Source organism: Triturus cristatus, chromosome 4_2 (assembly GCF_964204655.1).
Source record: "Triturus cristatus chromosome 4_2, aTriCri1.1, whole genome shotgun sequence".
NCBI classification, from domain to species: Eukaryota; Metazoa; Chordata; class Amphibia; order Caudata; family Salamandridae; genus Triturus; species Triturus cristatus.
Window position 1 is genome coordinate 136,432,060 of NC_140586.1, and position 18,929 is coordinate 136,450,988.

The following is an 18,929-nucleotide window of genomic DNA, read 5'->3' on the forward strand; positions in this document are numbered from 1 at the left end:
AACCTGCAAACTATCACACAACTTTTGTGCAATGTTCATTGGCCCAGTTCTGCTTGGCAGAATGTAGAGTTAGACATTGCAGGGCCATTCAAGAGTCTCCATGCAAACATGCAATATGCATTAGTCCTTGTTGATTACTGCTCAAAATGGACTGAGGCGATATTTACTGACAGTTTCCACTGCTGTAGTCATAGATTTTCTCATGGACATCTTTAGTTGTGTTGTAGTTGTGCTGTAGTCTTGCTACAAAAAATGGTGTACAGTAACCGTAGAAATACAACAGTGTGAAGTTCACATCTGCAGAAATGACTGTGTTTCTTAAAACTAACAACATCAAACATGTGAGGACAACATTATACAATCCCCAGTGCAATGGCAAAATTAAATATTTCAAAATGTATTTGAAAGACAGCATTCACTTGACACAAGTTAGGAATATTCCTCTGGTTCTATCCATCGGAAAAAGAGCTTGAGCCTATAGGATTACTCCCAATTTAGTCACAGGCGTTTCACTTTTTTGCTGTTGTTGAAGGGCTGAGAACCCACCTCTTCCATTTGTCCTTGGTGGCTCAGATCCAATGTCCCAGCTAAAGTAATTGACAAATCAGACATTTACTCAAGCAATCTGCAGTGAGAGGTAGTATACCACCTAAGTCTAAGGCATATAATGATGACAGACACAATGCCGCTGTCACTAAGGTCAGAGTTAGTGACCTAGTCAGAATTTGCATTTCCAGGCACGTTGAAAAAGAGAGATGTACGTTTTTCGAACCAATCAAAGTGGTCAAAATCAACAAGACAGGTATCCTCACACAGAACGTCAGGGGTTAAACTTTGAGCAGAGGGTTAAAATGTTCCAATGACTCTGTACCTCCTTGATGGTGATCATTTTCATTGTGACCAGGGATAGCTTGCAACCAAACATGTGACTGGTCAATCTCTGGTTAGGGAGGGTTCTTCACAAGCCCAGACCTCAAGCACACAATCCTCCAATTCTGATCTATCAAGTTCAAATGAACCTGCAGTTACCCCAGGAAAGTTTGGTTCCATGGCTGAGCAATTGAAGAATCTACTCAGAACTAGTATTCTGTCCATAAAAAAGCTCTTCATAAATGTAAACTGTGTTGTTTTCCTTTCTAAAGGAAGGAGATGTGTTACATAATTTGCTATTTCATTATTGTTATTGACCTCCTCCCTCTATCCATCCTTTCCCTTCTTTCCCTTTTCCATTATCATATAGATTCTGCCCTAGAATGTTTTACGGGTGGTGTCGTTCAAGTGAGTTTAACTGCATTTCCCAATGCCGATCTCTGGTGTACTGATCACTCAATAAAGGTTCTGCTCTTTCACCACCTACTGAGTAGATACTTATCACCTGGACTTTGAGTTTTTATGCTCGGATTGTGTGATACTTGTTAATGGTTGAGTGATAATTGTTTGATTGTGATTTTGGGGAGGATGTGTTGTTAAACCTCTTGGGTAACGTAATTGCAAGAAGATGTGAGGCCTGTTGTAACTGGTATAAGTGTGTATGTTTCCTCCATATTTATTATCAAGGTGGGAGAAGTGTCTTGTAATCCCATTCCCTAATCAATTCAATAATGAATAAAAAAATAAAAAATAACTGTTAATTATCACTTGATTAACTTCCCACCCGATACCCCTACAAACCCAGCAGCGACATCTAAAATGTAACTAAAATATATGGTTATTACACAATTTACATAATTAGTAATCAATAAAATAATTAATAATAAATTACAAATGAATTGTTAATTATTACCTAATTAACTTTCCACTCTATACCCCTACAAACGGAGCAACCCACACCTAAAATATAAGTATATTAAATCAGTATTACATAATTAATATCAATCACATACTTAAAATTATTAGTAATTAAAATTCACTTAACCTATCTCCTACAAACCTAAAAACCTGCGACAACACTATAAATTACTAATTGCAATTAAATAAAAATATCTTAATCACCTAAAATTACAAACTATATTTTAAAACATTAATAACAATTATACAATCAATAGTAACACATAAAATTTGTATATGAACAAAAACAAATTAAAATAAAGCAATATTCTTTACAACTATATTTTGAAAAAAAATCTTAACAACAACGTATTCTTAACCGCTTAACCGCGATGCGAATTCTAATGAGTGGGCGGGGCCGCGTCGGCCAACGGACGTGCACAGCACCAGCGAGGTAGTGCTCGCGACGGCCGTTGGCTGACGCAAGCATGGAACGGGTTAACAACATTACTTACCTGAAAAAAGATATTCTTGACAACGATATTTCTGCATCACAATATTTATTTCAGATACTTCTGTCTTCTGATATTTACAACCCGATATTTTGCCCTAATATAATTTTAAACCCCAGAAAATTCTTCATTCGGAACAAATGCACGTCATTTGGGTGCACCTTCTGAGGAACGCACAAACAGCCTCCTTCGAGGTGTAAAAACCCGATGACACAGAATAATAATTGCTACCGTTCAGACATTATTCCTGTCCTACTTTGACAGAGGGCATTCAATACTCATTTTTTAACTGGGGTCCTGTTTGACCCTCCTAAAGCCATCACTCATGTCACAGATAGGGACAACACATGCATGAGTGCATTTCTGCAAAACTGATCACACTTTATTGCCTGTTACTACAAGACAGAATCCCCTCCAAGTCCTGCTGTATCACAAATATTGTAGTCCTGGGGAAATTCCCAGCATACCAGGAAGACAAACTTGCTTGTCTTCGGCTGCAGCATTATAAGGCAATCACTTGCCACATTGGAACTCCAAGTCTGCAAGAGGGAAATATGGAACTGCAAGACTTCTCGGTTTATGCTTCAAAACTGTTGAAAAATGCCAAGTTCAGACCACATTCTCTCCTTCCTGCCCATAGTTTAGAGAAAGAGCTCAAGACATATCATGGTGACCAACTAGGCAACAGGCAAACCAGCAACTGAAAAGATGCAAGGGTAATTTGCACGGCCCTCCAGCCTTCACCCTTAAATACCAAAATCATACACTCAAAGCAACGGAATAAGAGAGAGCCACCTGGCAATCAAAATAAGACCAGAAAAAAAAAATCCTGAAACATATAATCACAAGCTAAATGAGACACTAGTTTACAGAGATGAAACCAGAACCATGAGGAAAGTCCATCGACTGCCACCATCACCATAAAGCTATAGCAGGACAAAATGTGTGCTATTCAAATGGTCATATCGTAACATTTTATTAAGGGCTATCTATTTAAAAGCGTGCAAAATCTAAAGTTCACTCCTCACATGCACAACTCTTTTTTGATCCCTTAATAACTCAAAATTGCTCACCTACACCAAATTTGTATGTACAATGTAATCTATGTTAGGCATGTAAGGTGCTCATCTTCTTTCTGAAGCTAGGTCCATGCTATTGATACATGCCACCCTGACCAATAGATAAAATATAATAACATTTAGATTCAAATCATGACTTTTTAAGTGCATGCTTTTGTATCAAGCCCCTACCCTCCCCACATGTACCACCCTGAGGGCCTCACTACGATGGGACCCAGAAAGCCTCCGACTGCAGGTAAGAGGCTTTCCGGGTCCCATCGCAGGTTTCAATTTCGACAGCGGTATTACAAAGCAGGCGGTCAAAAGTGAAACCGGCCGGTCATTCTGGCTGGATTCTGAAGAGCTCAAGGAGCCCATTGGTAAGTCAGAGGCCTGCCCTTAATCCCTATGGACGGCATTTCTGCCAAAGGGATTACGATGTCAGTTTCCCACAGGCTTTCCATGTTGGGCTTTCCAGCATGGAAAGCCTCTCGGAAAGCCACATTGGGGGCCCCTGGCAGGGCGCCCTTCACCCTGCGCCCTCCAATTGGTGGTCGAGAGAGCACCTATGGTGCCCCCTGTTCATCCCTGCACCATGTGGCAGGCACCTTGAGGTACCTGCCAGGCGGTGCAGGCTTGAACAGATCCTCACATTTGTCTATGGGAGCTTGAGCCACGGACGCAGCACAAGCTGCCAGAGACAAATGGGAGTATGCGGCCGCACCATGTGCAGTTGCATTTTAATGCTGTGGTTGGGACCGCCGACCAGAGGTCGGTCGGGCCTGATTCTGCAAAGGTGTCATGTGACATCGTAATATGGGCATGAATTTTAAAAAAAATAATGAAATCCAGTGAAAGGAGTTACTTCAGGATTACCCTAATTGAGGAATCAACAGGACCACTCCACCCATTTACTGGTTTGGGTTTGCTGGATGGACATGGCAGGTCAACTCTGAGCGAAATCGATCAGATACCTGGAACTCTAGATTATATTGTTACACTAAAGTAGGTAGGGTTTTCTAGGTAGAAGTAACATATCCTACAGTCTTCTGGTGCTAGCAACGATCCATTAGGAAGGGAAGACGGGGCATAATTACAAGCCCCTAACTCCACCAGAGCGTCACTTTTTCTGATGCACCGGTGGCGTTGCTCTCAACCCAATATTTACAGGGTGGCATCAAGCCACTGAAAGTGGCTAAACGCCACCTTGTTAATGTGCCTCTTACCGCAGCAGTCTGCTGTGGCAAAGGGGCGGGCAATGGGTGTTGCAGTGGGTGTTCCACTGCAACACAATTGCTTTTTGACACTGCCCCATATTTACAAGGTATGGGGCAGCGCCAAAAATAAGATCAGGAAATACCTGGACTTAAACAGGCAGTAGAGAGAAATGTTTTATTGCCCCTCATAATTTTCTCTTTCCATACAGGAACAGCAAATCGCCTGTAAAGATTCTTTATGTGCAGCAAGGTGTCCCTTCCTGCACATAAACAATCACCCCCGCAGTGCAGGCACCCTTATATCATGGCACAAGACTGCTTGTGCTGGCACTAGGCAGTTTTTTTAGTGCTAGGTGAAACGCTGGGTTGAGCCGTATGTTTGTAAATATGGTGCATCCTTGCGCTTAAAGAATTATGGAGCTCGGCGTTAGCAATTTTAGAGAAACACCGCGCTCCGACGTTGTTTTGTAAATATCCCTGATGTTTGCTGACTTCCCACACTGCACCGATAATAATAATTCTTACTTCAAAGCCATGAAGGTGTATCAAACGCGTAATGCTTGTTGGTTACCCCTCTTTCTTTTGCAGGTTCGGATGAACTGGTTGTGTCGGTGTTTGCCGTGACCGACTCCGAGATCAGGAGCCTCTCAGAGGAGCTCTACTCAGCCGACGTCAACAGGGCTGACGCTGGGGACATAGTGCTGAACCTCCAGCATAAGGTGCCCAGCTCCGACACTGGCAAAGGCCAGGATTTTGCCAATCAAAGGTGAGTTACCATCAAGTCATTTTTCTGTGATTTTAGTCAAATAGTGAACATGCACTGCCAAAAAATCAAAACAATTAAAAAGCTATATAATAAGAAAGGGAACTAATAAAAACAAGCAAAGATAGAGGTTACGTGCAAGATTTCAGTCTACCTGGTATGTGTCCTGAGCACAAAGAGCATCATTTTGGTGAGTTCTGGGACATACTTTACCTCTTGGCTATCTCACAGCCCTTCTCCACTGGGCCTTCAGCTTTGTTGGTCGGTGCTTGGCAATGTGAAATGATGACTAATTTCATTTTATTTTATTGTATTCATTTATTCTGGGCTTACACCAGTATATATATATATTGCAACATATTGGTGGGACATAAGAAGCAGATTTTCAAGGTGATAAGCACAGGTGATCAATTCCTTTGTTACATAGACAAACTGAATGGGACTAGAAGATACAAAAATGGTGTGTGGTAGTCACAGGTTTGGAAAACTGATGGAAGTGGAGTGAGGTGATCGGGTAGTCATGAATGACTTGATCATGTCAGATTAATTGGGAAGCACCCAGCCATAATACATCTTAACAAGAGTCAGGTAAAGCGGAATTGCATATGAAAACAAAGGCAAGGTGATTCAATAAAGTCAGGAATATATTAAAGGTAGTAGGGAGGACGCCTGAAAGGAGAGGATTAAAAGAATGAAGTAGTGACTGGAGAGGTCTCGAGAAAATATGTGGCGAGACAAGAAACAATGAGAGAACATTAGCCCAGGGTGAGGAAAGATTAGCGCTGGTGGCTGAGTTAGAGGGTCAAGTGCTAATGCATGTATCAGAATCTATGTAGAACAATGTTAGTTGTAAAGCAAAGAAGCATTGTCCAAAGAGTTATACATGAGCAGATGTTGCCAGAGGAGGAGGGTTTTTCATCTCTTCCTGCGGGGTGAGGAAGCGGGTTTCATCTGCATTTTAAAGGCAATAAGTAAACCACGAGAGAACAGGATCAGACTGCACAAATCAAGCAATAATAACATGGAGTGAGTAGTCCACTGTGTCAGAGTCCGCAGATGGATCAAGAAGAATTGGCAGGGAGGATAGCTTAGGATGGGAAACATCGTTTACATCGCATTCAGTACACCGCGATGCTGTTACATCGCGGTCGTTACAACGAACGCGATGTAACCACGCGATGCCATTACAACGCAAGTCTTTACATCGACTTGCGCTAGATGGCGTGCTAACATTACAAATAGTGTAGTTTACTATCCCAACACCTTCCCTACTGTTAAGTGGACTGGAGTTGGAATAGTAAATTACGCTTTTCTAATGTTAGCACGCCATCTAGCGCAAGTCGATGTAAAGACTTGCGTTGTAATGGCATAGCGTAGTAACATCGCAGTCGTTGTAACGACTGCGATGTAACTGCACGCGTTGTAATGACTCGCGTTGTTACGTCATACATCCGCTTAGGATGGCTGGAAGATGTAAGGTGAGCATTGATGGCATGGAGGGAGCAGGCTAGAAACCAGACTAAACAGGAGGGAAAAGAGAAGTAATATCAAACAAATACAGAAAAGAAAGTGGGTGAGGCATTCCAGTAGACAGATGGGAAAGCAGAGCAAATGGTCAGAAATGAACTAAAACAGATTAAAGATGGTGATGAGATATAGTAAGTGGCGAGGGCAGATTTGAGAACCAAAGGTTGACAAGCAGTGGGTCTAAAGATGTGGCTTTGGAGTTAGCGTATGGAGTTCAGAATGAAATATAAGAGAAAATGAAGCTAATGAAATAGGAAAGTGGTGTGGCAGTTGTAGATTGTAGGGAAGAACGGTGAGTTCAGGGGGTCTGAATTTGAACATGTACTGCTCTTCAGTGTTCAATCACAGACTTTACATATCTTCTTGGAAATCAGATCCACTCTAGATTCCATTCCAGGGTCTACTTATCAACTCTTAATGCATTGTGGTACTTGTATGGATTACTTGAGTATGAGGGCTGGAGAGGAACCTTTTGTTGAATCTTATTACACTTTGAACTCTGTCTTACCATTCCCAGCATCATGCTGATGTGCTCCTTCTGAAGAATTCCTATCATGTTCTGAAACAAGATCTGTTCCCTGCTCCTGTCCTGCACTGTGCTGCAGGTATCTCACACCTGTTCTGGGTTCCAATCACCTTCTGGGGTTGTGAGCTGGAGGAGGGATCTAGAAATGGCTTCTGCTTTCAGAATTTGTGCTTCAATTGCAGTTAGTGAAAGCTCCTGCTTTCTCCTCCCATTGCCTGCACTGAGAAACCTTTGAATTACTGAGAAGAGTCCCCGTTTCCTATTACTGCATTTAGCTGTGCCCTCCCTTCCCTTGGCTGCTGTGTGCCGCATAACATTTTGTGTGTTTTCCTTGCTTTACAGTCTATCCTTCTTTCTGCCTTTCAATCCTGTTTTTCCTGAAGTTCTGTGTTTTTCCAGTTGGGCATCTAGCCACATTTTCGTTGCGTTGGCAGCACTTCCATTTGTTTCTTTGTTCTGATTTACTTTTCCGCCCTTGCTCGAAATCCCTATTTTTATTCTTGTGCCAACAGGGCATTACTTGCTTCAGTGCCTGTTGGGTGCAGCCTGCTCTTTAACTCAGTATTCCAGTCCTTGATTTCCATAGCCCTGTTCATATGCCTTGTCTTGGTTTTCGCCCTGTCTGCTTGCTATCTCTATTGTTCTCTGAGTTAGTGCTAGGGCAGTGTCTGTCTTCAGTTTCTGTCTCCTGTTCCTTGGTATTGTCCAGTTTCCTGCTCTTGATCTTTGTGTATCTTCTATTCTGGCTATTGTTTCCACTCTGGATTTCCGATTCATTATAAACAGGGTCTACTGTCTGTTGCAGTCCACATCCATTAAGAGGATAAACTCTGACTTGGTCTCCATTCCGATTAGGTAAGGGAAAGAAACTTCTGTTGTTGCGTCCAGATCCGCTGGGATCTTACCTGTCTCAGTTCTTTTTTCAGTCTCGGTCCTTTTTGCACTCGGTACATCAGTCTCTCTACAGCAGGCCCAAACTGTGACTTCGCTGTGTGACTGTTGTTAATGAGAAATCTGCTGATGTTTATCCTAAAGGCTATCCTAAGCTTCTATGGGACCTCTTGGCACATACCAGTACATACCTTAGTTTCATCAACTGTGTTCTTGTCTGTCTCTGCTTACAGCCATCTTTTGTCCAATGCTAACCTGTGAACTCAGTTATACTTTTAGCTTTTACCTTGCCACAAGGGAGTAGCCAGAAAATGAAAATACCCCCACTTTGAACTAAAACTCTGATGGTACCAAAGAAGTGAAGCAAGTGAGCCAACCATACTTAAAAGAGCTCCATTGCCTCTTCCATTCAAGCATCTATTCATTAATAATAATAAAAGGGATCTTGTCATGCGCGAACATAGCCCAATGGGCGTCAAGGCGCCTAATTCCAAATCCAGCTCGTAACAAAACTCCTGCAGCTCAACCTGTGTAAGCTCTGGAAAAGCACCAAGTTTTTAGGGCCTTTTTAAACAGCGCTAAAGAGGGCAGGGTCTTCAACTCTATCGGCAAGATGTTCCAAAGTTGTGGAGCCACAACAGAAAAGGCCCTGGCTCCCCATCTGGTGAGCTTAAAGCGAGGAACAACAAGTTGAAACAACCCTGAAGAGCGCAGAGGCCTTGAGGGGCGGTAACGAGTAAGCAAAGAGCTGATAGCGCCTTTAGATTCATCCTCCAGTGCTCTATATGTCAGACACAGAATTTTAAAATAAATTCTGTGCTGAATAGGCAACCAGTGAAGGTCTCTCCTCGCAGCAGTAGCAGAAGAAGCCCTGGAAAGATCCAGGACAAAACGTGCAGCAGCGTTCTGCACGATTTGCAGTCGATGTATAAGGCCCTTGTTGGCTTCCATGTAAAGAGAGTTGCAATAATCCAACCTGGAACCAACAAGGGCGACTGCAATCTGCTTACGAGCTTGAGGTGACAAATAGCTGCGGATTCTATTGAGCTTCCTGATCACGCCCCAGCAGGTCGAAACAGTCCGATTCACCTGTAGGGACATCGAGAGTGAGGTGTCGAACGTTACACCCAGATTTCTGGCAGATTGAGATGGGGTCGGGCAGATGCCAAGAGAGGGAGGCCACCACTCACTCGACCAAATCTCTTGGTCCTTTCCGAAGATCAAGACCTCAGTCTTATCGCCATTTAGCTTCAAGGAGTTGGCAACCATCCAGTCTGCAACATGTTGCATGCAGGACCTGAAGCTAAAGGCAGATGTTATGACAGAGGATTGAGTCAGCGAGACCATAATCTGGGTGTCATCGGCGTATGATACCACCTCCATCCCCTGCGATCTTACTAGTCTAGCAAGGGGGGCCACGTAGATATTAAACAGGGTGGGACTTAATGCCGACCCCTGTGGCACCCCACATTGCAGAGACTTTGCAGGGGAGAGGTGGTTGCCGAGCATCACTCTCTGTTCCCTATCAAGGAGAAAGGAATTAAGGAGACTCAGTGCCGAACCAGTGACACCTGCCTCCCTAAGCCGAGATGTTAAAATGGCAGGAGACAGAGTGTCAAATGCGGCTGTGAGGTCCAATAGCACAAGAACAGTAGTTTGTCCAGCATCCACCTTGCGTCGGATGTTATCGACTACAGAGGTGAGAGCAGATTCTGTGCTGTGGTGTTTTCGAAAACCATGCTGGGTAGTGTCAAGATACTCCGAGGCTTCAAGAAAAGAGGATAGATGGCAATTCAGGTGAGCTTCTAAAATTTTTGCAGGTGCAGGGAGCAGAGAAATAGGTCTGAAATTTTTCAGGAGGCCGGGATCGAGTGAAGGCTTCTTAAGGAGCGGCTTCACAATGGCCTTCTTCCATATTGATGGAAAAGTGCCTTGAGCAATTGCCTTATTCATCACCTCAAGTAAGGGAGGGAGAAGACTGTTCCTACACTCTTTTAACTTTTTGATCCTCTCACCCTTCCATCCACCCACTAATATTTCTTATTTCACTTTTACATTCTGCTATTCATTTATCCTTTCATCCATCATTCAGTCCTTTTTCATTCCACCCATACATTTGTCCACACTGCCACCCATTGATGTATCTATCCACCCTGCCATCTATCCATCCTCCCTGCCTGCCATCCATCCATCATCCATCCACTCTGCCATCCATTCACTCATCCATCCACTTTGTCATCTATTCATTCATCCTTTCGCCCATCCATCCCTTTACTCTACAATCCAGTCACCTGTTCATTCACTGATCCATCCCTTTAATCTACCATCCTTTCACCTGTCCATCCACCTATCCACCCATCCCTTTACTCTGCCATCCTTTCGCATTTCGATCCACTTAAACATCTATCAATTCATCCATCCATCCATCTCCCATCCTTTCACCTGACCTTCCACCTATCCATCCATTCCTATACTCTGCCATTCTTTCACTTGTCCATACAGCCAACCATTCATTCAGTCATCCATCTATGCCTTTACTCTTCCATCCGTTCATCTGTTCATCCACCTGTCAGTTCACTCATCAATCAATCCATCCAGCCATTCATTCCTTTACTCTGCCATCCTTTCAGCTGTCCATCCAGCTATCAATTCCCTCATCATTTCACCCACTCATCCATCTACTCACTCATTCATCCACCCACTCACACATGCGTCCATACAATATTCCTTCCATTCAATATTCCTTCCTTCTTTCCCTTTTCTATTTACCCATCTATACCTCCTTGCTCCTGTTTGTCTTCTATTGATGCTCTATTCATTTATAGTGGTAATTATGAGCATTTTACTGCTGAGTTACAGACAAAAGAGGCCCATAAAGAACCCAACCCCTGCTGTAGCTGCAAAAGCAGGGGGGGGGGGGGTGGATTGGGTGTTCACATCACCCCTGCCTTGCCCTGTCATCTTGGTATCACCTCTAGAATCCCCCGTTCCTATCTTTGCTCCCTGACAAATACACGGTCTGCTCACTATATAGTGACAGGACGCAATCCACTCACCTACAGAGTAACTGCACTCAAAATTAATGAATGCAAGCCTTCATGACCACATGTGACCAGAGACTGCTTTTTAATGTCTGTGACACCCCATTCAAAACCTTTCCCAATATGCACTCAAAGGATTGTACTACTAAATATCGACCGCAAGAATATCGTGGTACAAGAATATCGAGGATAGAATATCAAGGGACAGAATATCAAAACGTAAGTGCATATAGGGAAGTATGGATTTTCTATTCCTAACTCCATAACTATGTACCTTGAAGATATATGTAAAGCGTAGGTACATATTGTGGGGTTAGGTATAAAAAATGGAGACGTGTCGATATTTTTGGTTGATATTTGTCCTTGATATTGTGTCCCATCCATATTCTAGTTTCAGTATTTATGGTGCACACTCACTCACAGACCCGCCTCATGCACATGTCTGCATCACAAGCCCAGTGACATTTTTTTATGGTCCTGGTTCCTATCAATAATTAGATTATGGTATGACGTCATGACAACTAGATAATATTGCTATAGAAAGTGCTACATAAATGAATTTACTTGTATACTATTCTACATAATTTGCTTTGTCATGACACAATATTAACTCAATCTTTCTAGAAAATGTGGGACATCAGTAATGATAATTCCTGGGCCCTTCATACATGTAAACATACATACATGTAAACAGGGACAATCTTGACTGGCCTTCAGTTCACATAAGGAAAAGTTAAACAAAAGCTGTAATTAAAACATAAAGAAGAAAAGGACAAGTTCCAAATTGATGGTCAAGAATGTTTTGCGTTTATGAAATCCCCTGGCAGGACAGCTCAGTGGTGAATTCCTAGATTTCTCTCAGATGTTCCCAAAACCAGTGATGTCATAATGTGTCCAAACATTGGTGAAAACTCAAGGACCTGTAGGCATTCCTATAAAGTATCATTTTGAGATGCCACAGAAGGCTTGGGCCTTATGGCAATACATGAAGAACCACTGACAAAAGGGAGATACACACTATGTAGAGGTACTTATAGCGGTAAACCTAGCTGTGGAACAAAGACACACTCAGAAGAAGAGTGCAAGTCCAGTACACAATTTACAAATTCGTGATTTCTGTTGTTAAAGTTAAAGGCTGATATCTGTGATGAATGTGTACTCAAAACCATGAACAGAATTCTCGTCAATAATTTAGAGGCGTGGTCCTAATTTATCCAAAAAAGATGAACCTGGATTTCCAAATGGCAGATCAGATACCACACATAGATCACAACTCTTCTCCTTAAGCTCGTGCACGTTTTGTCACTTCAATGCAGAGAAATTCTTTGATTATGTGTGTATGTGTGTAGGTGTATATATATATATATATTTATATATATATATTTTTTTTTCACTAAAAAAACTCAAAGGTTAAAGCGACATTATAGTTAGATGAATATGTCAGTGACAACCTTAATGTTTTGAAACTAAAAAAAACAGAAATTCACGACTTATAGTTATCAGAGCTAACTATAACTTGCACCCTGAAAAATGCGCTGCTTATAACCTCACATATTACATCACTCATGACATGTTCATTGACATCATTGATTACATCTTCCAATGAGTGTATTAGTGTGTTTTATAGTTTACACAGTGGCAGATAACTACCATATTACTTCTCTACCTATTTTTGTACAGAATGTGTCCAGCTAATGCGTGTGTTTGCAAAACGCATGTGCTCCTACTGCATCATAGGTAGGGCCACTGGTATTATTTCAGGAGAGGGCCAAATTGTGCCGCAGGGTTGACTAAATTATGACCCAAGAAAATGCGAAGTATGCTGCATAATGTGGCACATTTTCTGATAGTATTGCTTCATTATTTTGTCATTGTTACACTTGTTAACACTGTCTCGGCGTAGGTTGCACCTTATTAGTACCGCTTTAACAACTAAACACAGCAATTACCAGGCCACTCCACTGGAATTATGCAGTGGGGAAGGGTCTAATTCTGCGTTAGGATTGAGTAAATTAAGCAGGAAGAAAAGGCCAATTATGCTGCATTATGCGCCACATTTTGGGATAGTATAACTTCATTATTTAGTAATTTTTTTACTTGTCTGGGCATCAGTTGTACATCATTAGAACCAGTTTAGCACCCAAATATAGCAATAAGCTACACAAAGGGGACTAGTCAACCATTGCAAAGGACCATCTACTGTGCAGCAACATGTGTTGCAGCGTTTTTACTAACTTTTGAACTTTAGAATCTGCAGATAATGTGGTAGATGATGGATTATGTGACACATCTACAATTATGTGAAAGTCACAGTAGCCACACAATCGCATAATTCCCGCGGTTCTGGCAATAACCAATACAATGGTGACCACTCAACCTTTGCAAAGCGCCTTTCACTGTGTGGCAACACGTATAGCTGTGTTTTTAGTAAACTTTGAACCGTTCAAGCTAGAGACAAATTTTATTTTCTTTTTAAAATATTCAGATTATGCAGTAGATGATGAATTATGTGGCAAATGTGGTAGATCCATAATTATGAAGAAAATAAAAATGGTTAGGCTGCACAATCGCTTAATTCTAGTGGCCCAGATTATAGGTGTGTAGAGGTATTGAACACATTATAAATCTTTACATGAAGAGTAACTCCATGTGCAGATGACAGTTGATGACTTGTGTCCATCAGTATGTTTCACAAAAGTTTTTGGGTTGTGCAGAAAAAGTTCCCAACAGGGTAAAGATTCTATGTGCTAGAAACTAAGGGCCTGATTATGATGGCAGACAGACGAGTGTCCGACCGCCATTGCCGCCAGGAGGTGACCGTCTGACAATGTGTTGGCAGTCTCGCCATCCCTATTATGATACGACCACTGCGCAGGCGGTCGTAAAATGCCTTTTTCTACTGCAGCCCGATAAAGGACTGCTGCACATATGTACACCCCTGGCCTCTTAGCAGTAGCCCACAGGGGACGGGGCCCAGCTAGTGGCCCCCAAAGTCCATTTCCATCTGTCTTTTCAATGGCATTCCCAGCAGTCAGAAAGGGACATCCTAATCCCTACGACGGTGCCTGCGCCGGCACCACCTCCATTGTAGGGATTGGAGTCCGACTGGCGCCCGGCAGACTCCTTGAGCCTGTCGATGCTGCGGTCTTTCCCCCCAACATCATCGCTCCGACCACCGGTATTGTAATCCGGCGGTCGGACCGATGGCCTGGATGTCGGGCGGACCACCACTGACAATCTGTCGGTGGCAGTCCGCCCGACATCAAAATGAGGGCTAAAGTGTTGTAAGCAGCCTAGAGCTATTAAAAAGAATTGAAATAGCATGTTAATTTAAACATAACATAGAAGAATTACCCCATGTACATGTGCTTGTTTAGCTTCAAAAGATGGGCTATCTGTAAAGTTTTAACAACAGTATGAAGGTCGCAGGTAGTATGACCTTTAGCAACTTCTCTCCTTGGGTATTTTTTAAAAATGACTAGTGTCTCTCTGAACAAGTTTGGCACTGTTCTTAGTAGATACTTTTTAATACTATGCGGTGTATTTCCCATGAGAGTTTCACTGTCTGCAACTGCGGGACAGAGCAAACTCTCTCCATGGAGTAAACACTGTTTACAGTACCTATTTTACTACTTATATCCACTTTATTTATCACTTTAAGTTTGGTGACTGTGAAGGGTTTGATACAGATAAAGGCTTTAGTTATATTACATAAGTTGAGTATCTGGAGGAACTTGGTTTTCTCTGAGCACTTGTATATAGATTGAACACTGTGTGCAGTAGGGGTCAATCCGTGATTGATTGCTAATGTCAACTCAGCTCCTCCATGAAGTGTATGATATAGGGTCAATGTGGCACATAACTCAAACTTGCTACTCCAAAGGGATCTGTAAATGTGATAGCATAACAGATGCATATTATTCTGAGCTATTTTGTACTTACTTTAAGACCTCCAATGCCATACTCTTTTCTAAAGTAATGTGTACAAAAGAAGGATGATGTTATCAGTGATATTATCAGTGATGTCATCCATGATTTCATTTGAGATGCCATCGGTGATTTCATAAATGATGTCACAGAACATGTCATGAGTGATGTACTATGTGAGGTCAGAAGCAGTGCATGAAGGTGGCGCAAGTTAGTTAGCTCTGCTAACTATAACTGGTGAATTTCAGTGATTTTTTTAGTTCAAAACTTTAAAATTGTCACTGACACATTACCCTAACTATAAGGTTAACCTTTGTTTTTGTCAAAGAATTTTTAAGATTTAAAAAAACAAAAACAGATCTTTTTATAACACCTCACTATAACATTACTTTGTGCCTCACGGAATGGGGTCATAGGGGTCACCTAGGTTTGAGGAGCGGGGGCTGTGAGGCCCCTCTCTCCTTTCTTTTTGATTTTAGCCCTGGGAAATGGGATCCCCGGGGCCCAACAAAGCTTAGGGAGGGGTACCAGACTCCCCCCTTGAATAATACTATGTTACTGATTATTTCAAAAGCACACGTTCACCATACGGTCTCTTGGTGCTGGGTTGCTAATACGGCCTTGAATATTGGTAAGCCTGTTTGAATACCCATGTCGTCAGAAGCTGCCTGAATCTGGTGTAGTTAAAAGTGGACCTCAGGACCAATGGCAGATTGTTCCAGACTTGCGGAGTAATGACGGAAAACCTGCGTCCTCCAATCTGTTGTTTTTTTACACGGAGGGACCACCAATAATGTTTATGGCTAGATCTCAGTTGTCTGGTAGGACAATACTTGCTGATCCGTGACTTCACGAAAGCAGGACAGTTCAGATACAAGGCCTTAAAGACTGTGCAGAACACCTTGAACATGGTTCTCTGCGAGACTGGCAGCCAATGAAGATCCTTCATCACTTTGGAGATATGGTCATATTTGGGCAGATAATATATCAGCCGTGCGGCCTGGCTTTGGATTAACTGGAGTCTGCGCAATAGGATTTTGGGGAGACCCAAGTAAAGAGAGTTGGCATAGTAAATTCTAGACGTTCCTATGGCTATTATTACCTGGGTCAAACCCTACCTGGTAAGAAATTTCCTTATCTTTTTTATGCGCCGCTATTGGTAGAAGCGTCCGATGTCATGGCGCCTACTTGCTGCTTAAACGATAGCTCCTCATCAATGATGACCCCAAGACTTTTTACCGCCTTTTCAGGGGCAGGAGGGGGACCCATCTCGCTGGGCCAGAGTGATGGAGCCTAATGGTCCACCTTACTTTTTGTGATAACTATCTCAGTTTTGTCAGAATTCAACTTCAACTGATTGCTGTTCTTATCATAGGGAAACCACACTGTATGTTCTAATTATAAAATTGGTTACTGAGAAGATGTCCTCTGGAAAGTAGTGTCAGACAGCATCAAGATGAAAAAAAACTTCAATTGCAGAGTCTCAACCGCAACACTATTTTTTGCAAGGCCAAATCCAACCATGTAAGCCTTCATTTGGTGCTTGCAGGACTTGAACCGAGTTGGAGTGTGTTCTGGAGCAGAACCAGTTAAGGTTTGTAAATTTATATAGTGTGGCTTCTCACCCCTGAGGGCATTCAGGCGCTGTCCATGGGGACGGAGAGATTATGGGCCATATGTATCAAAGCATTTCCCCATAGACACAGAATGGGCAAAACCCTTTGATACATCTGGCCTATGTGACTTGCCCAGAATCACAGGATGTTGCACCACACCGAGACTCGAACGCGGATCCCCAGCTCCCGAGTCAGTAGCTCTGGCCACTGCGCTATGTTCTCATCACTCTCCCTCTCAACTAGAGCTTAAAGAGCTGGATCTTCAACGGACTTTGAATGATTGAAGCAAAACCGGAGCTTGCAAGAATGAGAAAGACTGGAACTTGCAGAACTGTTTTTTTTACACACTGGGGCTGAATTGAAGCTTGGTGTTAGAACAGACATAGGGCTTGTGAACCAGAGCTCGTGTAACTGCATTTGGATTGGAGTCAATCTGGGGTTTGCGAACTGGATAGGGTGTAAAGCAAGAGTAAAGACTCCAGCAGCAGGAGCAAATTAGAGCTGCTGTGGCTCTCTGGTGCTCTCAGCAGAAACCCTTCATTCATTGGTAGGTCAGGCAACGCCTGAAAGCAAAGGGATGCTTTTAGAGTAGTAGCCACCTGACAGAAAAGGGACCGTATTAGAAACTAACATAATGGAATCAGGTTTGTATTTGGTGGTCATTTTGGAATAGTGTAGGGCTTTAGAAGAGCAGCTCAGAGCTTTCCATGTAACTGGTGCTGCAACACAACTGGCTGTTTGCAAGTCATTCTTTCGATTTAAGGATTCAGGAAACGCCCTGTGATTGAAGATGCTGCCACAGCTGTGCTGCCATTATACAACAATGAACAACGATGGCTCTTTGATGAAGAGTTTACACTCCACAGATATGGAACTGCCCGACCAGCACACTCTACTTATGTTGCAGTGTTGGCCAACACCCTAACATCTTTGTATGTTTCAGGTAGGGTAAGAAGGACTGGTCTATGACTAGGCACGGAATTCTATAGTACTGTAAATTCATGTGTGTCCCTCCTGACCCCTGGTAATACTTTGGAACAATTCTGTTTATTAACTCATACTCTGGACAATACACAGCAGTACTCCTGCAACCAAAGGCGGGCAATGGTCAATAAAACATATAGCGCTCTTATCACAGCTTTTCCACCTACAACGCTAGGGCTGTCAGCATAAGTCAGGCAATTTTAAGTAAACAAAAATAACTAGTCAAACAGCACCGCACCCCCAAGTCTCCGTAAATAAAGAAGTTATATGGTCAGTAATGTTGGCCTCACAATTTGGTGTGGTGTAGGAAGGGGCGATAGCAGGATTTCCAATAACGCCTAAGCTATCTGTGGGGTCTCATAGGGGCCAAGCAGAGTAGCCATAGATAGGCCAGGCACATCAGTTCTTGAAACTCAGAGGAGAGAATTTAAATGAAGGGAGCCCAACTGTCAGGATAAGAGGTGAGGCTTGTATCCACCAACAAGGACAGTTTCTCCATCCCCAGGATAAACCAAAATGTATGTAGCTTTGAGGTGTGGTCGGGAGTCTTATTAGTGCCCCAGAATCATAGCATCGACTGATAAGCCGCCCCCAAGGCTAGGGCCATTTGTCTCCCATGGTTAGAGTGTAGCGGATAAATCAAGGGGTTTGGGAGTCAAAGGATAGTGTATGTTGGGAACCTTGGGATGGAAGTGTTAAAGGCAGAGTCGATATCGGTCAGTACTTGATCTCAGTAACGGGTGAGTTTCAGACAAGGCCATAGTAGGTAGTTTCCCAGTGTCCCCGCATCCTCACAAGCATTCTATTGAGAACTCTGCATTGCATTTGCGTAGTCAAAATGGGGTCAGGTACCAGAAAGAAACTATTTTATAGGCAGGCTTTGTACTGGCCTTGTTATGTGCTGTTAGATGTACTCTGTAAAAAACATCCACCCACTCCTTGGAAGTAAGGGCTCTCCCTAGCCCCACCTTCCATCTCGTTGCCCTTTGGATTTCGCCAGGAAAGACTCCTTACCCAACATGGCATATAGTTCCGTTAGAGGCTCTTGTCACCAGTTTTAAGGAAAATCCATTTCTCAAATTGGGTCAAGAGTCGCCCTG

At 42.8% G+C, this 18,929-nt stretch overlaps 1 protein-coding gene across 1 annotated transcript in view; it reads left to right on the top strand.

Annotated features, from left to right (window-relative positions):
- The window catches only part of LOC146833170 (uridylate-specific endoribonuclease C-like), a 139,415-nt gene that overhangs the window by 43,860 nt on the left and 76,626 nt on the right, over positions 1-18,929 (top strand). Inside the window, exon 2 of the mRNA XM_085600811.1 lies at positions 5,143-5,320. Within this exon, the coding sequence (XP_085456937.1) occupies positions 5,143-5,320 (178 nt within the window). The remainder of the gene's footprint in view (positions 1-5,142; positions 5,321-18,929) is intronic.